Raw genomic sequence first — 23,130 nt, 5'->3', positions numbered from 1 at the left:
TCTACCAAATGGCTTCTAGCCTTTCAGGCCAGTGTTGTGACAGCCTTCCCCAGTACTATAAAGTAGGCTAATAAGTAACTCTTTAAGATATGTATGTATGTATGTATGTATGTGTGTGTGTGTGTGTGTGTATGTATGTATGTATGTATGTATGTATATAAAAACAATACCATAAGCATGGATAACCACCAAATGACCAGGAAAGAAATTTTATTTTGTCTAGAGTACAAATTGTAAATAACACATGGGCTTATGGCTTTACGGTGCTCCATAGTGCTCTTTCCTTTATCTACTGCATAGTATATTTCAATATATTTAGGCAGAACAAGGGGGAAAGTAAGATATCCAGTTTGATGTAGTAGCTATGGCTTGAAACGAGGAGACAGTCAGCTCTGATCTTTCCTTAAGAACAACAGCTGGCTGGACGGATTTGGGCCAGTCACTCCCTTTCAAACCAACCCACCTCATAAAGTTGCTGTTATGGAGAAAAGAGGAAGCAGGAGCATTAGGAATATAAGATGCCTTGAGCTGGTCAAATAAAAGGCGGGGGAGGAAATCAATACATAAATTGGGAGTCAGCAGAGGAAGGTGGTATATTGCCAAACACTCTAGGGCTGCCATATGTAATCTCTATATGAGATCCTTTGGAATCCTGAATGGGTAATAGTCCCAATTGAACCACACGTGGGTGCTTTATTTACAAGATTGCTGTAAGAACATAAACATTAATTCAATTTAACATATGTGCACGCCTGACTCTCATATTATTTCCTTTAAATATATACCATACAGCATCAAAGACATAGAGAATGTTTTTGGAGCAAAAAGAAGAATGTGACAACTCAAGGGGGGGATTGAGAAAAAAATTGAGGGAAAAGAATTTTTCACAAAAAACCAAAAGATTATGAAAGAAGGATTATCAAGCAGACAAATCTGACAAGAATGCTTTTTTGGTTTGTACCAGACATTAGGAACATAAACAATGATAGATGAAAAGCATTCTTATTAGCTTGGGTAAATTTAGATGTGGTTGAAGAAAGCTTGTCCCTGAATATGTATGGAAGAGTAGCACATCGGGAATGGGGAATAAACAGGTATTTTTAGGCACGAATCACCAGTCCTACCAAATGATCTGCTTGAACATGCTTTTACTTTTTTTATGAGCTAGGTTTAGAGACTTGATTGTCTTAAAGCATCTTTAAAATCTATTATTCTAACTATATCAACATGAAGTTTCAGTAGTCAATCAGATCTTACCTTTACTCCTTGGATTAAGCCATTCATTAAAAACGTATGCTTTGGGAAGGTTTCATGCAAAACCTGTAAAATAATTATGCATGTGACAAGTATGAAAAGACTGATATGACATTTTTAAACCATGCAAATAAAGATCAAGTTTTAAGGAAATAAATCTCCCTTAAGCATCAAATTTGTCCAATTACATGAAACTTCAGATTATTTATTATGAAAGTTTTGATTGTGTGCTGGTTAAAATTTCAAGAAATAAGTGCAAAGGACTGACTTCTCCTCCAAGGAGAGTTGAATAAAAAAAATGTAAGCATAACTCTCTTTTTTATCTTGTGTTGTGAGGGATTAGGAGTCACTTTGGACCCTTCTGTATTTAGGATACTGAAATACCAAAAATATTAGCAAGTCTCTATAAAAATCAGAACATTTGTCTGAGATTTACATCTCAATGCCTAAATCCTTGAGATTTACACAATTTACACAATTGTTTATATTGATTTGAAAGCTATTTAAAAAATCAAGTTACCTCTCTTTTGACCTGAGGTTAACTACTAAAGATCTAATGGGCAGATGGATATACTTTTTTTAAATGACAATACAGAAGTGGTTTGCCATGGCTTCTTCAGTAATGTATTTTTCCTCTTCTGATTTCCCAGACTAATAGACAGTTCTGATATTTTCTGGTGGTCTCCCATCCTAGCATTACTAGGACTGACCTTGCTTAATATTTTCCAAGGCGCTCCAAGGCTGGCTAGATACTGTCATCCAATTGGGCTCTACTCAAAAGTGATAAAACATTATTCTACCGTGAGACAGGCATGCAGGAAAAACAGCAGGCAGAGCTGTTATTTTATCTACAATAGCTGTATTCAAATGTAATTGTATTTATTATACTTGAGCAGCAGTTCACCCAATTAATAAAAACTAGTTTCTAATGGATTTTTTGAAATGTTTCCCATTAACAATTCAACTATAATCAGGAAAGTATCGTTCCCTCACTCATTATCAATACCAGTCAAACCAGTTTTCTATATGAATTTTTAATTGGGAACAGGATGTTTATTTGAGACAAATAATCTATAACCCTTTGCATATACTTCAGCCCACTTTAAACTGTTGCACACTGGCTTTAAAAAATCATTTGCTATTTACAGGGAATGTACAACACCACACGAATTCTAAAAATAAACGAATAGATGTTCATGTATTGTTCTCCTTTATATGCTGTACAATTTTATTTTATTTTTAAATCACAACCCATTCAGTTGTACAGGTGAAACTCGAAAAATTAGAATATCGTGCAAAAGTTCATTTATTTCAGTAATGCAACTTAAAAGGTGAAACTAATATATGAGATAGACTCATTACATGCAAAGCAAGATAGTTCAAGCCGTGATTTGTCATAATTGTGGTGATGATGGCTTACAGCTCATGAAAACCCCAAATCCACAATCTCGGGAAATTAGAATATTACATGCAATCAATAAAACAAGGATTGTACATAGAACAATATCGGACCTCTGAAAAATATAAGCATGCATATGTACTCAGTACTTGGATTGGGCCCCTTTTGCAGCAATTACTGCCTCAATGCGGCGTGGCATGGAAGCTATCAGCCTGTGGCACTGCTGAGGTGTTATGAAAGACCAGGATGCTTCAATAGCGGCCTTCAGCTCTTCTGCATTGTTCGGTCTCATGTCTCTCATCTTTCTCTTGGCAATGCCCCATAGATTCTCTATGGGGTTCAGGTCAGGTGAGTTTGCTGGTCAATCAAGCACAGTAATCCCACAGTCATTGAACCAGGTTTTGGTGCTTTTGGCAGCGTGGGCAGGTGCCAAGTCCTGCTGGAAAATGAAGTCAGCATCCCCATAAAGCTCGTCTGCGGAAGGAAGCATGAAGCGCTCAAAAATCTTCTGGTAGACGGCTGCGTTTACCCTGGACTCAATGAAGCACAGTGGACCAACACCAGCAGATGACATGGCTCCCCAAATCAACACAGACTGTGGAAACTTCATACTGGACTTCAAGCATCTTGCAGTGTGGGCCTCTCCATTCTTCCTCCAGACTCTGGGTCCTTGGTTTCCAAATGAGATGCAAAAGTTGCTCTCATCAGAAAAGAGGACTTTGGACCACTGAGCAACAGACCAGTCCTGTTTTTCTTTAGCCCAGGTAAGACGCTTCTGACATTGTTTGTTGTTCAGGAGGGGCTTGACAAGAGGAATACGACATTTGAAGCCCATGTCCAGGATCCGTCTGTGTGTGGTGGCTCTTGATGCACTGACTCCAGCCTCAGTCCACTCCTTCTGAAAGTCCCCAACACTTTTGAATGGCCTTTTCCTGACAATCCTCCCCAGGCTGCGGTCATCCCTGCTGCTGCTCTTCCACACTTTTCCCTTTCACATAACTTTCTATTAATGTGCTTTGATACAGCACTTTGGGAACATCCAACTTCTTTTGCAATTACCTTTTGAGGCTTTCCCTCCTTATGGAGAGTGCCAATGATGGTTTACTGCACAACTGTCAGGTCAGCAGTCTTTCCCATGATTGTGATTCCTACTGAACCAGACTGAGAGACCATTTAAAGGCTCAGGAACCCTTTGCAGGTATTATGGCTTAATTAGCTGATTAGAGTGGGACACTTTGAGCCTAGAATATTGAACCTTTTCACAATATTCTAATTTTCTGAGATTGTGGATTTAGGGTTTTCATGAGCTGTAAGCCATAATCATCTCAATTATGGCACATCATGGCTTGAACTATATTGCTTTGCATGTAATGAGTCTATCTCATATATTAGTTTCACCTTTTAAGTTGCATTACTGAAATAAATAAACTTTTGCACAATATTCTAATTTTTTGAGTTTCACCTGTACTCCTCTCCTAAACCATGTCTAGATTTAACTGAATAAATAATTTCAAGAAAATTTGTTGCCAAAACCAGTGTTTTTTAAACCATGGTCCTAGGAACTATGGAAGTCCCCCAAAAACCATTGCAGAGGCCCACAAAATCAAAATTATGTGCTAGCATATGTTGAAAAATAGTACAATCTTACAATACAGAAAAATAAATGTGAGAAGTAGTAATGGCAGCAAAGCATCCATTTCAATTTTTAATACAGTAAATATCAACAAATATAACCCATACAAAGAAAAGCATTTTGGGTCTCCATAATTTTTAAAAGTAGAAAAGGGTCCTGAAGGGAAAAAATGTAAGAAACACTACTTTAACACAAAAAGGAATTGGTAAATGAAGCATCCTTTCAAATTATTTTACAGCAAATCTGCAAAAACTCTAGTTTGGACGTGTTAACTGTAGCATAACAACTAGAAATAGGAAATCCAATTTCATCTTTCTTGAACAGAATTTACATTCTGATTTAACTGTATTTTGCTGCCCAAATAGTAAATTATACTTGACATTTATCAACTTGAATCTTAAAATTAATATTGGGAAGAAAAAAGTTTTCAAAAGACAGAAATGATAGATCTGAACTACTGTAATTAACTTTTAATTAAATCAGAAAACTATATATAAAGTTGAATAGTATATTTTAAAAAATGTTATCACTTACCACCAATGTGGGTGCTGTTAGAAGTCCCCAAGCAAAAAATTCCAAAAATATAACAATAACAGCATGGTAGACACTAGGAGAACCTATCCCTTGAGGCTAAGAGGAAAAAATAGGATTGTTACTTGACTTACAGTAATAAAAACAGTAGCTAAAAATATTAAAAGTCAGAAAATGAATGACAATGCCAAAAGTACATGTAAAACTAATTTAATGTTTATGTCTATGAGCAAAAAATGGATTCCATTTGTTCTTTCCTCCCCTTGAGAGACATTCCAACAATGCATTGCTTTTTTCTGTGGACAAATGTGACAAATTATGCCTTGGGTCAGATATACTTCTTCAAACACTAAAAATGCTATAATTTAAATAAGGTGTGGAGAACAAAAGCCAAAAGCAGGTGGTTCTCTCTCCATACCATTTCTTTAGACAAGATGATTATGTGATAGTAGGACTAGCCTCCAAAACCCACTTCTGCAAACATATTTTGGCTCTTGAAAAGGAGCTAATTCAAGAAGCAGCAGGACTTTTAAGTGCCAGAATTAAGAACTCCTTTGTCCATCAGGACCTTTCAGAAGGAAAAATAATCTGACCGGCAAACAGTTGCTTCCATTAAAAGGCTTCATTAAGAGACAGTTCTTAAAAGCTAGTTTGGAGGTTCACATCTGTCAAATGCAATGATACCTTGGTACTCGACAAATTTGGTACTTGATGCATTTTGATGTGAAATGTCGCCCTGCTATTTGTCGTTTGTTTAGTATTTGACGCGCTGCAATGGCAAAAGGGGGACAGCCACACAGAACAGATAGGAAGTCGGACATGCCAAGAAGGTCACTGCAAAAGGAAGAAGGGGGAGGACTGCAGAGGGTGGACAAGAAGTTGGCTTTAGTAGGAAGGTCCCTGATATAGGATAAGCAACAGACAGGAAGTTCTTCCCGGCCAAAACAAAGGGTCATGTGATAAGTCAGTGATTTGTTTGGCACTCATTGTTTTTAGTACAGTGACTTTGTTTGGCACTCATTGTTGTCACGCCTCCTGAACCAATTAATGAGTATTGAGGTACCACTGTAGTGAAAAGTGCAGGTAAGTGAAAATAACATATTAGACATTTGTAGGCGACCTCAGCATCAAGCACCTTTCAAGCACTGATTCCTAAGTCAAAAATTTTCTTCCTAATTTACTTAAATGATAATTTAGGACACAAGCAATGAAACAGTGAACTATGAAAAGAGAAAACACAGGAATCTAAGCTCAATATTCCTTGTGAATGTAAAACCAAATCATGGTCAGAGTGAATACAGCTTAGGCCAGTGATGGCTAACCTTTTCGTTGTCGTGTGCTGAAAGTGTGCGTGTGCACACGCGCCTGAACCCATAATGCAATGCAAGTACTCCGCCCCTGCACATGTGTGCGCGACCCCCATGCTACCCTGCCCCCATGCGCATGTCTGCTGCATGCACCCCGCCCCCCGCACATGCACAGCAGATACCTGACAATCAGCTGGCTGGCAGGAGGTGTGCGCGCATGCACAGTGAAACTGAGCTGGGGCGACGGCTCACATGCCAGCAGAGATGGTTCTGTGTGTCACTTCCAGCACGTGTGCCATAGGTTCGCCATCATGGGCTTAGGCTGAATGTTAATGCTACAAAACCCTTTATGCAATGATGCAGAATAAACTTTTTTTACATTCACAGTTCACTTCGGAAGTTTCCTTATCGCAGGGGTGTCATTTTCTGTCAATTCTATATTGCAGGACGGATGCATCCCACACAGGCCACACCCACCCCAGCTCCACGAATGGGAAAAAAAGTTGCAAAATGTCACATGATGGCAATGTGATGCGGCGAGTTTGATACACATGCCTTATAGTAACATTATTCTCTCAGGAAAGTTACACCATTAGAGAAAATTACATATGCTACAATTCTGTCACAATACTTTGATAAAATGAATGCATAGGTAAAGTCAGAAATTAAATTATTGCCCACTGTATCTAAGAACCATAGTTTCAGGTACACATTCTATACTCTTCTAGAACCTCTCTGTATGACAACATATTAAACTGCAATATAGAATTGACAGAAAATATTTAATGATGAAGATAAATTGCTTTGTATTGAGAAGAAATGTTTCTGAAAGTACCAGAGTAACAAATGCAGCACCTGTCTGTCATCCATAAAACAGTCACACTGTTTTCCAGCGTTACCTGGTTATTGAAGAAATTTATTTTTGCAGCCATAAAGTTCAGAAAATAGATGTGGCTGCTTTAATATGCAGCAGAAAGATGTTGCATTCACATGGTAACCTCTTCTAAACTGAATGTGAAGGACCATATACAGGTAGTCTTAGACTTACAGCCACAACTGAGATCAGTATATCCATACTGATCAAGACAATTGAGTCACACTTAATTTTATGACCTTTACCTTTAAATGAGTCATGTGGTCTTTAAGCAAATCCAGCTTTCCCCACTGACTCTGCTTGCCAGAAGCCAGCTGAGGTGGTCACAAATAGTGATTATATGACCTCAGGATGCTGCAACCATTGTAAATACATGCTAGATGCCAAGCAACCAAAGTTTGACCATGTGACTGTGGGGATGCTGTGTTGGTTGTAAATGCCAGGACTAGTTGTAAGTCACATTTTTTCAGTGCCATTGAAAGTTTGAACAGTCGTTAAGTGAATGGTTGTTAGTTAAGGTCTATATGTAGTTCTACTATAAACAAAAGAAATATTTTGGTGGAACCTTCTCTCTTCATGGGAAATCAGATTAAATAATTAATTTCAAGGCCATAGTTTGAACTGTACTAGCAAGAAACTAACAAGTACTCACAAGCAAGTATTGAAGCACATAACACCAAATACGTCACTGGAAGGCAAAATTACAAAAGTGTGTCTCACTTATTTTGGCCATGTCATGTGGGGGAATTCAGCAGAGAAAGCAATTATCTTTGGGAGAGATAGCGGTAAAAGAAAATCAGGCCACCAAAGAACACGGTGGCTGGGTACCATCAAAGCTGACATCAGCCAGAGCATAAAACAACTCAAAGAAGTTGTTCATGGTCGGAAGATATAGAGACCTGTCTATAGAATCACCAAGTCAGAAACAATTGAATGGATATCATCATCATCCTGAACTGTTCAGCAACAGGGTTCCAAAAAGCAGTTAAAAAATAGCTTCTTTACTGTTCCATAAATTCTTTTTCCCACTGTAGGAAATTAAGATCCAACCGTCAGCACTGAAAAGTTTTGCTGAAGGAATCTTAGCACTACTTTTATCTATAATTGCAGAAAGATTTTTGTATGACAATAAATACCAACAGTGTTTAACAATAGGGGGGTGGTGGGAGACCTAGTTTTTAAAATGAATGGAGTCTTTGCTTTCCCTACAACATTGAAACAGCAGAGGAAAGAGAATAATCTTGCTCAATCCCCTGCTTGTTTTGGTTCACAGTAAGCAACTGGAGCTTCAACCAACCATCCAATAGATGGTCTAATTATTATAGGCTAGGATTCTTTTGCTGCCTTTTGCCAGGCAGAAAGGGATAGAGACTTACATTTATTCCTGAGATCCTGCTGTATTTTAAAGCTGCAGAATGAGATTAGAGACAACAACCTGCCTCATGGGAAGCCTTAGAAATAACATATTTATGGGCTTGTTACTATGGCCACTGAGAATTTGTTGAAACCTATGTACTGTGCACATATTAGATCTGGCAAAGAAAACACGCTGCAGGTAACCATCAACTAGAGATCTATATTTGGTGGGTCTCAGGAGATGTGCCTCCTTTGCAGTGGTACCCATCTGGAGGAACATTTTTCTCACCAAAATTAAATTAGCTCCATCCCTTTTGACATTGCAAAAGGCCCTCAAGACCCGGTTATGTTATTAGGCCTGGGACTCCCAGGGAGACAGAGATATGTTTAGATCAGTGGTTGCCAATCAGTGGTCCGCGAGAAAATTTAGGTGGTCCGCAGAGAAATGTCACCTCCAGGGCACCTCCCAAAGCAATTAATCCAGGCTGCACGGGAACACAAGGCTGTGCCGCCCACATGGCCCGCAGAAACCCTCCCCGCCCACTCACTCCTTACCTGGCAAACATGCCTGCTAAGTTGCTGTTTTTCCTTTTTTCTTTTTCCAACCATCAGCTGTTCTGCTGTGCTGGGAGATTTAGATTAGCTAGAAAGCAGGAAACCACTGGATTTCTTGCTTTCTAGCTAATTTTTAGATCTTTGGCTCTGCTTTTAAGCTCCCTTAGGTGAAGGTTCTATTATTCAGTGCAGACTCAGATAGCCGATGGCAGAAACACAGATCTCTAAGTGAATCTGTGATTCTGTGAGCAACTGAATTTGCCTGCCTGCTTTGCCTGATTTTGGGTAAAAGTTGCTCTTTTTAATAAAAAAAATCAATATTTACATAAATATTTAAAATATTCACATACAAGCCATGCCCCGCCAGTCACATGACCACCAAGCCACACCCACAAATTCTCTCTCTCTCTCTCTCTCTCTTTTACATCCCACTTCCTCTTTTCTCATATCTAAATAAAGCAGCTCCTGTACACAGCACCAGTATATGGTTAGTACTGTAGCCTTGTGTGCCAAGACCCTTCTTTTGCTAAGCAAACACAGTGAATCACTACAGTTGCTGCTTCCCTCAGTACTTCCTTCCTTCCCTTACAATGCCTGTATGATGAAAAAAGAGTGGGGGAGGAGGAAAGAGAATTAGTAGCTAATCCAAGGCAGTTGTAAGGGATTCTATACAAGGACACTAGCAGTAAACACTGTGCAAGCACTAAAACAGAAACAATTTTGTCTATTGGTTTTCTTCCAATACTCTAACTTCTAGTACACTAGAATACAATCTACAGCCACATTGCATCTTGTCACACCAAATAGCATAGTTCCTTAAATAACACTGTGAACGAAGAAGAACTTAGGGATTCATGCAATATGTTAACACTATTGCTAACATATAGCCTTTAGTTTAAGAAATGAAACCAATGTTTTATGGTTTCAAAGAAATAAATCCAAAATAAGCATGGCATACTGCAACACAAAATGCCAAGCTCAGCCTTATTTCCCAAAATGCCCATGGATTCCATATTGGCTCCAAAGGCATTCTTAGAAAAGAAAATGTACGTCGAGAGGCACCAACAAACTGGGAATGACTGCGAGGGGGGGGGGGGAATGCGCGACTGGTAAATCAAAAAAAATTTTTGGAACGTCTCCTATCTGAAAGGTTTGCCTACGAAAAGAAGAGGGATGACGCGGGAGGCAGGGCCTTTGGCCCCTGGAGGAGACCCGCCGGGCGCTCGGGGGTTTGGAGGTGGGGGTGGGGGGGGGACCCCCTTTGGGGGGGGGGGTTGGGGGGTTGGGGTTTTTTTTTTTTTTTGGTTTTTGGTCAGAAACTGGGGGGGGGGGGGGGGGGGGGGGGGGGGGTGGGGGGGTGGGGGTTGCGGATACAGTAGTGGCTGAGGCTCCATACTATTTAATAAATGTGTCCCTGTCTTACAATATAATAAAAGGACACATAAAAAAAGATTAAAATAAATAAGAATTAGACAAAACTAGGACCCAGTAACAAGTAGTCCTTGACTTACAACAGATCATTTAGCAACTGTTCAAAATTACAATGGCACTGAAAAAGGTGACATGACCATTTTTCACACTTACAACCTTTGCAGCATCCCCATGGTCACGTGATTTACATACAAATACTTGACAACTGGTTCATATTTATGACAGTTGCAGTGTCCCAGGATCATGTGATCACCTTTTGTGCCCTTCTGACAAGCAAAGTCAACAGGAAAGCCAGATTTGCTTAACAACTATGTTACTAATTTAACAACTGCAGTGATTCATTAACAAATGTGGCAAGAAAAGTCATAAAACGGGGCAAAAGCCACTTAAACAAATTTCTCACTTAGCAACAAATTCTGGGCTCAATTGTGGTTGTAAGTTGAGGACTACATGTACACTAGCGGAATGAAAATGGAATCTTCTCTTATTCCACCAACTACCTCTAGAATAAAGTGCCCCCATCAGGACCCTAACCAATCATCAGAGCCAGGTTTGGGGGCTGCCCCAAGGAAGTGGGGGAGGATCTCACCTCCAGCAGCAGGATGTCTCAAAGAGCAGAGCCACAGCAGAAAAGGTTTTTCTAGATCCCAACCACTTGAAATTCCTTGACTGGGAGCAAAATAGCTGCTTGGCCACATGAGACCATCTTTCCCAGGTCTCACGAGGAAATAACCATGGGTGACCTAAGGAAGAAAGTGTTGTGTAGCCAGTAGTTGCTTTGCATACAGCCTAGCCAGATATGTTTGGTCAGCAGTGGGGGCAAGAAAATAAGAATAAGCTAGAATGGCTTTGGCAGCAGCGGCCCAAAGGGAGAATGACAGGTGGGAAAGCTGAAGCACTCCTGCAGTCATAAGAGCAGGCTGTCAAACTTTGAAATTTTGATCACGTGACTGTGGGGTGCTACACAGCCATAACTTAAAGACCAGTGTTAAGTCTCTTTGTTCAGCATAGGTATAACTTTGAATAGTTGCTGAATGAATGGTTAAATCAAGGACCAACTGTATCACTGAATCATTGCATGAGCAGCTATAAAAGCCTTTACTTGTTATAGTACCATACACTCAAGAAGCATAAGAGATTAAGAAATGTAAGAGGAAGTACTGCAACTCTATTTTCTTCAAGGATGGGAGAGGTAACTTTATCATCAACAATATATTCATTCTCCATTTATCCAGTCACACAACCGTACTAGGCCACAATTGACACTGGCAGTAATAGAATAAAATTACAAAGATATTTTTAAAGCAGCTTCTACAAGTCATCAAGAATCAGGATATGTGACCGTTAAAATTTCAAAAATCCAATAACATAACTATTGAAAAAAATCAAGGAATTCTAGAAGTTTTGATGTTCTACATTTGACTTCTGGATTAATTCCTCTTTACACTATTTTATACAATAACAAGATGTGAAATATCTTTGAAAATGCAGGACCCTTGAAAGTGCCAGTTTTATTGTTCTAAATTCATGTACTTGAATCCATCAAGTCAGCTCCGTTCACAGGTTTATACTGACTGCAATTTATAATTGACTATTTAGCAAAATAATAATAGGTGGCAGGAGAACAACATACTTCAATACAGTATGAATCTTGAGGATAAAATGTTTGTAGCTCTTTTCTCAATATTATACTCGTAAGAAACGAAAAGAGCACTATGTATTACTTATTCTTTAAAAAACAGCATACAGCTCTGAAAAATTTGTGCATTAGAGATATCATTAAGTACTGTTTCACATGAACTAAAAAAGAAGCACCTTAAAAGATAAGCATACTCTAAATTAACATAGCAGAAAGAAGATTTCAAAGTATTACCAGTATTGGGTAATAATAGGAATATTCAGAAAATGGAAAATGTATTGTTCATGTGTGAAACAAATAAGCTGTTGCTCAGGAATCTAGTCAAACTGTTCTGGGAAGGTTGCGATTTGCCTTAAACTAACACATGACGTCTCCTAGTTGTTTTAGGTAATGACCAAAATAAAATTCAGAGAGATGTTACAGGGCAACCCTACATTGTCTGTATGCCACTTCACATGCTAATCTTCCCAGAGCCTTCCTTCCAGAGACACATCGCCTAACACCAATTGTTCCATGAACCAAACTTTTTCTGTAACATTTGACATATCCCTAGATGGTATCACACAACCCAACTTAACAGAAGTAACTGAACGTCTTGTTTAAAATACCACAAGGTTGTTTCTTTAATACCAAAATAATATACTTTTGAGAGGATTTTTTTTTAACAGAAATATATTCAAGAGTTTACAAGTTAATGGGATCACAATAAGGGTCCTACATGTCTCAAAGTTGCTTTTTAAGTTGCCTCTTGAAAAAGCACTTTTGGGACAACCATGACCTGGGTGACTGAGAATCTCCATAGACAAGAGTCCTACATATTTTAAAGAACTATTATCAACAAGCTTTCCCCAATTAACAGTATTAAAATTACCATTACAACACAGCAAACTTTACAGCTCATTCAAAGACATGGCATAATACAAATTTGTCACATTTTCTCAGCAAGCCTGTGTTTTGTGTAACTATTATTTCCCATTTAAAGAATAATAATAATAATATAGTAGAGACCTTATAAATATTACATAATTTGTTGCCGCATAAACATTCATATCCTTAAATAACAAGGATCATACTGCAACTTGGTATCACATGTCCTTGAGTATTAAACTTAAAAATTCAGCACTTTGACATGTTACTAATTTGCACACATGATTTTCAAGGGCATAATTTTCTTTCTCTGAAATGGAAATACACCTGCAAAAAGCAACAGCAGAATCAGCTGAGGATCATACTGCAAACATAATAGCTGATCAGAGTTCAGATAGCAAAGTGTAAATAGGTGATCAGTCCCTAAAGACTCAGGGACACACATTAGGGCACTTTAATTGGCTGTAGTCCTCTGATGCGTTTACAGTACCCCTAAGCATACAGCTGACATGTTCATGCCTGACATGTTAATCATGGACTGGTACAATCACAGCATATGTTAAAAATGTAAAGCACTTTTTATACAACCCTGTCTCAAATTAAACTCAATGGATCTTATGTTATTCAAATATTGTATTCAAAACTTTATTCAAATATTTAAACACATAACAATCAGGTGCAACTGGTTTCAGATCACTCCAAAAGCAGGACGAGTTCTATCAGTCAACAGAATAAAGCAGTACTACACAGCAACTGAACCAAACTTCCCTTATTGCTCTTCTGATAGTTGCCCATAATCACTTCAATGTTCCTTAAAGCAGGGGTCCCCAACCACCGGTCCGCGGACCGGTACCGGTCCGTGGAACAAATCCTACCGGGCCGCTGTTTTGCTGGGCTCCGCCATCTTGTTTTGATGAAAAAGTGCTTCCGGTGAGCTTTCCGGGTAGAAAGCTCACCGGAAGCACTTTTTCATCAAAACAAGATGGCGGCGCCCAGCTGATGCCGGTACCGGGCCGCGGCATAAAAAAGGTTGGGGACCACTGCCTTAAAGCATCTGGCTCTCTAGATTAGCTTGCCACTACAGCAACTTTCCTATGCGTACTCCACTAAAGGTATCTTTAGGGTTATCAGTAAGGTAGGCCACAAGTTGGTTATCTTTGCTACTACCATGACTGACAAGGGAAAAACACATCATTTTCCTATTTCAAAAGGACAAACTACGTGGTCTGGTTTGAAACACAAAACTATGAAGTTCCTAGCACTACATTGGTGAGACACACCCTACAATACATAAGAATACCTACACATCTGATAATTGGTATTTCTACATATCACTAAAAATCACATCAAATGTTTTATTCTTCAGTTCAATTATGTTTACACGTGACCACAACATGATTATTGCAAAACAGATAAAACAAAGAAATACTGGGCAAGTACCCCAACTAAAGACCATTTCCATAGGATTTCCTTAGATAAAGTATAATAACTGAAAGTTATATACATGTAGTCCTCGACTTACAACAGTTCATTTAGTGACTGTTCAAAGTTACAAGGGCACTGGAAAAACTGACTTATGTATTTCACAGCTACATCCTTTGCAGCATTATTTATTGAATTTATACTGCTGCCTATTCGCCCATGGCCACTCATGGCCCCATGATCATGTGACCAAAATTCAGGTGCTTGGCAACTGGTTCATACTTATGTCCATTACAGCATCCCAGGGTCATGTGATCCCCTTTTGCAACCTTCTGACAAGCAAAGTCAATGGGGAAGCCAGATTCACTTAACAACCAGGTTACTAACTTATCAACTGCAGTGATTCATTTAACAATTGTGGCGAGAAATGTCATAAAATGGGACAAAACTCACTTAACAAATTCTCACTCAACAGCATCAATGTTGGGCTCAATTGTGGTCATTAGAGAAGGACCACCTACCTGTACTTCATGTTATTTTGTAACAAATGATCCCATCCGAGCAGTTTACTTCAACAAAATTACTCAACAAAATGATTTAAGAAAAACAGTTGGTGGTTAAACGTTTTGATGGAGCTATTCCAATCAGTTTTTCAAAACAGGAGACCCAGTAGACTGACCACCGATAAAAAATAGCAAATCACTGAAAACCAGCGATTCTCAACAACTGAAAGATTCCCTAGATTAAAATACTGCCCAAAAGTTAAGAGCACAGTATATTTATACGCTTAAGCAATTTTACAGAGTAAAAATTGCGAGAGGAAGAGAAAGCATGCCCTGTTCTCATTTTCGTAGTTTCGAAATCTCCGAATCTCTCCTCAAAGAAGCCAAATAAAGCGAAATCAGAATATCGATAAAACGGGGATAGAAAACAAAAGTCCAAAAAAAAACAAAAAAACAGAAGTTCGACGATTCGCCTTTTTAAAGGACACGTTTCTCAAGCCCGGGTTTAAAGCGGTCTCAATCTCAACAAGTGCATTGGGATGGGGGAACGACTCTCTCTCTCTGTCTCTCCTCTCCCTATAGCGTGAACCCGTAACCATTAGGATATATACGATACGAGTTGTCCACGCGGGGGAAACCGAGGCGGCACGCGGTTGGTCCACGCTGACAGGTCCGTTCTCCCCCCACCCCACCCCCGTAACGCAGGCCTCACAAAGCAAGCCCGGCGGCCCCGTCCACTCGCCCCGCCAGCAGCCTCGCTTTCTCCCCACGGGCTTCGAGATCGCCAACCTCCCCCTCCTCCCCCACAACCAACACGAGCCGCTTCCTCACCGTGCCGCCGTCCTTAATGATGATCTTTTTAGCCAGCAAGATGCTGCGGTTGGCGGCCCTTTTCTTTTTCTTTCCCACTTGGGTCATTTTACCATCCTCCTAGAGGGCCGAAGGGGAAGTGGGCGAAGCGGCGAGAGGGGAAAAACAAAAAACGAGGCGGGAACGTCGTCTTTTCCTTTCCCGGCAGCAGCCAGAATTGTCTTTTCCAGTTCTCGGCCAACAGCTCCCCTCAGTCACCCGCCGGTGCCGCCATCTTGGGGAGAAGAGGGAGGGAGGGAAGGAGGAAGGAAGGGGGGGGGGAGAACAACCCAGCTTGTTCTGGCGGCAGCCGTAGCGGCGGCCGGGGTTCACATCACGCGATCATCCGATTGGTTCAAGGAGTGTTGCACGTGACACGAGAGGCCGCGCCCACGCGTAGCTCTCAGTGGGAACCAATCGCTTTCGTCGACGGTTTTGCCTTCATGGGGGCATTTTGGAGGGGCGCGCGAGGGAAGCGGGCGTTGGAAGTTGCTCCGGCGGCTGACTGAGTAGTAGGCTTGACAGGAAGGCGGGAGAGCGCGTGTGAGGCGTGGGCATTTTTCTTACCTCTTGGTGATTCTTTTTTTTTTTTTAAAAACAAGTTTTATTAAAAGTTTCAACAACAAACAAATCATTACATATTGAATCTTTCCCTGTTTTTCTACAATAATTTCCCCAATATTCTCATAAAACACAAACAAACACAAACAAACATAAAAAAATCTTTTAGTAAAGTACCTTGGCCCCAGTTACCTCTCTTTGCATGGGCTAAAATAATAACACATATCACTCTTCACATTTCTATCTTATTTAATCCATCTTAATTAAATCATTAAATTTGTATCTTTTGCCCATTCATTTATCCCTCTATCTCTTCTTATAATAAAAGAAAAAATTCTCCTGAAATCACTAATCAGAGTATGATGCCTTTCTATCCTCCCCTAAGTTAGTAAAATTAACATTCAACATAACAAATACCCAATTTGGTTCTGCTTGGTACATTCTATCCACCAAAAATGTTTAAATACATTGTATCCTCCTTTCCTTCGATATTTTATTACATTTTAAAAATCAATCATTAATAAAAACTTCAACATTTTAATTTCTTATTAAATCTTAAAGCATTCTAATTTACTATTTCAAATATAAATATTACAATACCATCTTCTGTACCTTAGCAGAATCTTTCTTACAGAAAATTATATTTCATCCTTTATCTCTAAAAAAAATCCCTCTTCTCCCATCCAATTTTAAAGCTTTGAGGCTTTTCTCCGCCTTTCCCTTTCTTTCTTCCCCCACCAAATCTTCCTACCCCCCTTCTTCTTCTAACCTCTGCCTTGCTGGGATCCCTTCTCTGTTGCATTCCCTTTTTCTCTTGTTTGTTATCATTATATTTACTTTGCATCATATTTTTCTCTTTCTCAAATGTTTTTTTAGATCTTAAGTCCTTCATTTTCCTTGCTCTCTTCCTTCCTTCTTCCTTAGATAAGTTTTGGGATTCAATGAAGATGGCGTCTTCGTCTCTTCCTTGTTGTTCTTCTTCCGTTTCCATCTGTTCCATTGTCTGTTGGTAATTGACCAGCGCCATTTCTAGAAATAGAAAAGCTTTTTCCATGCCATCTTTGCAGATTACTTTTGTTTGCTCATATTCATCCCTCAGGTCTTCAAAAAGGAAAGCCATTATAAATAAGTCTTTTCTTTTCTTTATTCCTCTTTCTTCTTACACCAACCAAATATTCCGAGAGAAAGGCAAAACAATCCCAAAATCCACAATCCTCAATAAATCCAAGCAAGCCAAAATTCCCCCTTCCTCTTCCAGGGTGGTATCAAACAAATAAAAAAAAAGAATCCAAGTCTATATTTTAAAGCCTTATTAAGATTGTATTTCTGTCCTCAAGTCTTCAAGGCATCTCCTCCAACAAGATCCAAATTTATAAATTTTCTTTATCCTCTCCCTTCCGGCTTAATTCCGTCGGGAGGGAGAGTAAACTTTCCCTTCAGCACCTCAAAACAGCCGCTTTTTTTCTCTTGTGGAAGAAATCATCAGAAAACCATCTTTTCCAGGAATTAAATTAGATAAATCTCAAAGCCCTGGGTCGACCAAGAAGAACTTTTACTTTCAATAACTTTCTCTTCTTCCTCCTGCGCATACTTGCCCGGCTGTCAACTTCTTTGTGGCGGCCATTACGGACCGCCGCTGCACCGTCCTGGTAACAGGGGGTTCTGCCGGCCAGGGAGGGGTCTGCAACACCCCCAAACCCTTCCTCCGGATCCCCTTACCTTCAGCTACCCCTGCAGGGCAGCCTTGCTCCGCACCCGTCCGGGTCGGAGCCCCAAAACGGCGCGCGGCGGGGATCGCGCAGCTTCGCGAATCCCTACCGCTCGCGAAGCCGACAAACCGGAAACTCCACCTCTTGGTGATTCTTAAAGGAGCAACGAACGAGCTGAGCGGCAAAACCCCTGCTGGGGATGGGTTTCTTTTGGAAGAGAGGATATTGTAGGTTTTCCCGATTGCCTCTCTGGAGATCGCCTGACATTATTCACTCGCTTCGTTTTTAAAACAAACCGCCAAGGGTGATATTACAGGTGGTTCTCGACTTACAACTTCGCTTAGTTACAACGGCACTGAGAATAAGTGGCTTACCACCGTTTTTCCCGCTTAATGACTTGCAGCATTTTCCCCATGGTCATGTGATCAAATTCAGAGGCTTGGCATCTGACATATTTACCACCCTTGCTATGTCCTGGGGTCATGTAATCTCCTTTTGCGACCAAGCAATGGCTGGAAGCCAGGTTGGCTTAACAAGCGTGTTGCTAACTTAACCACAGTGATTCACTTAACAACCGTGGCAAGAAAGGTCACAAAATGGGGCAAAACTCATTTAACAACTGTCTCGCTTAGCAACAGGAATTTGGGGCTCAATTGTAAGTTGAGGACTGCTTGTATAAATATGTTCGGTAATTAAGCTAATCCTGTGAAATTACTACCCGTGGACTACATTATCCAACAGAATACAGATTAACATTTTTGTGACACTACAATTGTCAAGGCCTGAGTAACTCATAGGTGTTCATGTTTTTTGAATAGAGAGAACGACCTATAACAAATTTCAATTTCATTTTTGTTCCTTGGTATAAAGCAGGGGTCCCCAAACTTGGCAACTTTAAGATTTGTGGGCGTCCACAAGTCTTTAAAGTTGCCAAGTTTGGAGACCTCTAGCATAAAGTATGTTTTCCTAATCCCTTATGCCTAAAATAAAGAGAAAATAGCTATTGTTCCAGAAAAAACTTTGATTCTCTGATCAGGATGACGATATTTTGAAGCTTATCTGTTTTCAAGAACATTCTTTATTAACATTCAATGCTGAGTACACTTCCAGAATATTCTGGAACTCTCCAGAAGTTTCTAGAATTGGTCGGAATTTTCTAGAATTTCCTGGGACTATCCAATAAATATCCAGTCCGCAACCCCTAGTCCATGGACCAGCCCCAGCCACAGAATGCCAGAAACTTGGTCGCACAAACAAGCAAAGCCCCATCCAGGTAGCAGATGAAATCACGCCCCCTCTGGTCCACAGAAAAACCTTTCCATGGAACAGGTCCCTGGTGTACGCCACTGCCTTAAACCAACATTTTAGTTTGTCTAATTGCTGAATAAGAGAATAACAAATAATAAATAGAAGTTGCTTGCATCCAGCAGGTGTATTTTGCTGTGTGTGGAAAATTGTCAAGTCAAGAGCGAAAAGTACTCTGAAAGTATCAGTTAAGATGTGCGAGGCCTAAAAAACATACTTTGGCATACCTGTCAGTGATCAAGACAAGCCCTGGGTAGTTCATTTCACATGCAAACACTGCACGAAAACTCTTGAAGGTAAGGTTAACAATTGCTGCTCTCTAGATTTATGTTTATTCAGTGATTTATTACAATTTAAAAGAGTGGCAATTAAGAACATTTTCACTATTTTCAATGTTCTAGGAAAAGAGTGCAATATATATTTTATGCCCTATGGTAATATCTTGCACAATATTAGGTAATGCGTGAAATATCTTTTTGTTTTAATTTATATAATTCTACTATTTTTACAGACTGGTGCAGGGAAAAAAGAGCCATGAAGTTTGTTATCCCAAGAATTTGGCAGGAACCAACTGACCACTCGAGCAACTGCTACTTCAGCGTGGTAGACCCTTCCAAACATTGAACTGGGAAGAGCGCCCCTCCTATCATGTATCCAGACATTTCTTCATTCATTGCCCCAGTACCACACTGCCCTGAGCTTCCCATTCCCACCCCTCCAGAAATGGATCAGCCATGTTCAGGAGTGAGAAGCAAGTCAAACCAGCAAGGAAGGTATTGCAGATACAGATTACAATTCCACAGATGTGGCTGAGGAGAAAAAGCCATACTTCTCCAATCAGAAAGACCTCAGCAATCTGATCAGAGACCTTTATCTTACAAAGTCCAAAGCTGAGCTTCTGACATCCAAGCTTAAGGAGTGGAACTTGTTGGATGGAAGTGTGCAAGTCACAGATCAGAGAAAGCATATAATTTAATAATGGATCACACAAGGATCATGTGTATATGGTTCGTTCCTTGTTATCACATCCATAGCATGACATCAATCATCTAAGATTTTTACACTGCTCCTCTTAAGATAAAATCTAATACAGCAATAGGTAATCTGATGCCTGCCCTCCAGGTGCTTAGAGTTCAGTTTACCTTTCCTCCAACTAGTCGTGTTCTCTTGATTAATGACACACCAATACATCACAAAAATGTAAATTGAACTGTGATTCCACATGTTCATATGCACCACCAATCCCTTTCCTTTTTTATTTGACAAAGACCAAAATTAATGCAAGATAAATTAATAATTTGGATAATGAAGTACAGCATGAGCCATGATCAAAAATAAAAGGATTATTTTTCAAAAAAGTTTAAAATATCTCTAAAATATACAGCTACTTTCCACATTACTGGAACTATTAAATTATCAAATACTGGAATGTTTATATTTTAATTCAATGGAGACTAACATTTTAAGTCACTGAAGTGTAATAAGTAGCCATAAATGAATAACTATAATACAAATATCAATTATTGTAACTTAATCTTATGACAGTTGTTTTCAAATTCTCTCCTGAAACTCTAGAATCTAGATAAAACAAAACTACTCTTGACAAATAGCAACAAATTCTGTGATTGAACAGAATTTGACCACTCCCTCAAATTCATTACTGAATTGTCTCAAAAGGGTAGTGGAATATAAGATTGGCAGCTGCTTTGCTATGATTGGTTATTAAGTGTTTATGCAAATTTGAATAAAAGGAGCAGTTAAGAAGGTTGTGTATTACTTTCTTGCAAAGCAGGGGTCCCCAACCACCGGGCCCCAGACCGGGACCGGTCCGTGAAACATTTTCTACCGGGCCACCGGTTTCTGGGCGCCGCCATCTTGTTTTGATGAGAAAATGCTTCCGGTGAGCTTTTCAGGTTGGAAAGCGGCGTTTGGGTCCTGAAGGAATCCTCATGCCTTAGTTTCATCGAAGGGGGGGGGGCGGCTTCGAACAAAACTAAGGCGCGAGAATTCTTTCAGCACAAGGCAAGGCGAGCCGAGCGGCCGTCCCGAAGCCGTCCCGAAGCCCATCGACAAAGGAGGAGTTGAAGGTGGCGGGGAGAAGCGGGGGACGGCTGGCTGGCCGGTCGCTCGGCTCACCTTGCCATGCGTGCTGATGCTGGTACCGGGCCGCGGATCATTTTGTGATGCCGGTACCAGGCCGTGGCACAAAAAAGGTTGGGGGCCACTGTTGCAAAGGATATGGAGTTAGGTGATGTGCTATTGAATCTCCCTCATTAAAGAGTTGAAAGTAAGACCCTGAATCTCACTAATGTAAAGATTCTTTTGTGTGTTGGCTGTAAAACAGTAAGGCATTTAATCACAGGAAACAATCCCCCTGGCATGTCTGAATTACAGGGTTTTTTTTGTACTAAAGCCTTTTGTAAGTCTGGATCAAAAAAAAAAAATGATTTTTTTTCATAGCCAACTGAAACCAGATATTTCATGCAAAGTCTGCAGTCTTAAATTTAAATTAGCCAAGAGGAAACCAGGTTGCTTTGCTGCGTCATAGCAGCAGCTAGACATTAATTGAAAATGAATTTGAACCATTATTTCAGACAGCATAGCTATAATTTCACTCTGACAAGGTTTTGCTTAATTCAACTCTTCATAAAATTCTAGGCATACAAAGTATAAGCCATGGAAAATTGACTGAATCCACATTGAGATAATTGCTGATGTATGCACCATATATACAGGTTACTATCTTAAATTGGAAGATTTTGGTAATGGCCACTATTGCAGGTAGAAAATCAAAGTAAGGCATTTTTCACAAAATCTAATTTGGTGAGTGAAGTCCATAAGCATATTTTGGTTTCTTTATGGGAACCAAACTAAATTTATGGCACTTTACAGAATCTTGTGGTCACATGATTGTGTTCTACAACAGTTCTGCTGAAAACTGACATTTACTTCCAGTTTTCAGCAAAACCAGCCCATTGGTTGACTTAGCAACTACAACATTTTCTTAATGAAAGCTGCAAAAAAGGTAAGATCAAGCTGATCACATGGGTAACCAATTTATGATTGTCGTTAGCATAGTGGATGCTAGCCTTGCTGGTAACTTATGGAACTTTGATTCTCCTGAGAGCCGTTCGGATCATCCAGAGAGTGGGAGGTGCTTCAGTCTACGTCGTTGATGGCTGAGCTCAATCACTGAGGAACGCTCCGCCCTCCATCACGTGGCTCTCTTGCGTTCCCCAGTTTGCGCTCAGCCGTCGTCAAGTTAGGCTGTGCATTTCTCACTCCTTGGCCGATCCAAGAGTTGCTCTCAGGTTTGAATATATTTACAAGAAAAACAATTTATTTTCCTTAGCCTTCTGGCGCAGGACTGGGGATTTAAGGGGCGCGTTTCTTTCGCCCCCAGGGGTTGTAGAACGGGCGGCTTTCGCGCTCGGCGCTAATCCCCCAATTCGATCTCTTGCCTGCCGTTTCTCTCGCCGCGCTACGCAGCGGCTTTACTGATCGCTGATATAGCGCTGCTGGTATTCCCCACCACCGCAACGCCGCTCGCCCTAAGAAGGGGCGAAAACTTACTGCCTGGCTTCCTTGGCCTCTTTTAGGGCCGGAGAAGTAACCTTCGTTGCCCTGAGCAGCCCGGGACTTTAGGAACGTGGGCGATCGCCTCTAGGGCGCCTCCACGTGGCGGGCGCCATCTTGATTGAGGCCTCATAGCGCTGCGAGTAACCGGCCCTAGCACAGGCCTCTCAGCCTGTAGGGCCTTTGGTAATGGTACACTTTAGTAATTGTTGGCTTCCGCAGCAGGCTCAGGGCAAGTGATAGCAGCCTATCCCTCCCGGTTGTTGCCTGGGAGCTCCAGCTGCCAGAGGCCTCTTACCAGCCTCAGGCGTTTAATTCGGAAAATTGGCAATTTTTCATTACTAGAGTAATAATAATAA

General features: G+C 40.3%; 1 protein-coding gene and 1 pseudogene across 2 annotated transcripts in view; one reads left to right on the top strand and one right to left on the bottom strand.

Annotated features, from left to right (window-relative positions):
• Nucleotides 1-15,972, bottom strand: part of SLC71A1 (solute carrier family 71 member 1) — a 28,047-nt gene extending 12,075 nt beyond the window's left edge. Inside the window, exons 1-3 of the mRNA XM_026671807.2 lie at nt 15,603-15,972; nt 4,821-4,916; nt 1,258-1,320 (exon numbers count right to left, since the gene is read on the bottom strand). Of these exons, the coding sequence (XP_026527592.1) occupies nt 1,258-1,320; nt 4,821-4,916; nt 15,603-15,689 (246 nt within the window). The 5' untranslated portion in view covers nt 15,690-15,972. The remainder of the gene's footprint in view (nt 1-1,257; nt 1,321-4,820; nt 4,917-15,602) is intronic.
• A 2,599-nt stretch (nt 15,973-18,571) lies between these two features.
• LOC148131277 (uncharacterized) lies at nt 18,572-20,314 on the top strand (annotated as a pseudogene). The gene is made up of 3 exons (XR_015748553.1): nt 18,572-18,578; nt 19,321-19,491; nt 19,707-20,314. The product of XR_015748553.1 is annotated as an uncharacterized LOC148131277 (transcript).
• Nucleotides 20,315-23,130: the final 2,816 nt, after the last annotated feature.

Source organism: Notechis scutatus, chromosome 3 (assembly GCF_049901735.1).
Source record: "Notechis scutatus isolate UNSWTSFEM ecotype Mainland chromosome 3, rNotScu1.2, whole genome shotgun sequence".
Taxonomy (NCBI): Eukaryota; Metazoa; Chordata; class Lepidosauria; order Squamata; family Elapidae; genus Notechis; species Notechis scutatus.
Note: the sequence above shows the minus strand (reverse complement) of the source record. Positions and strands in the feature narration are given on the sequence as shown.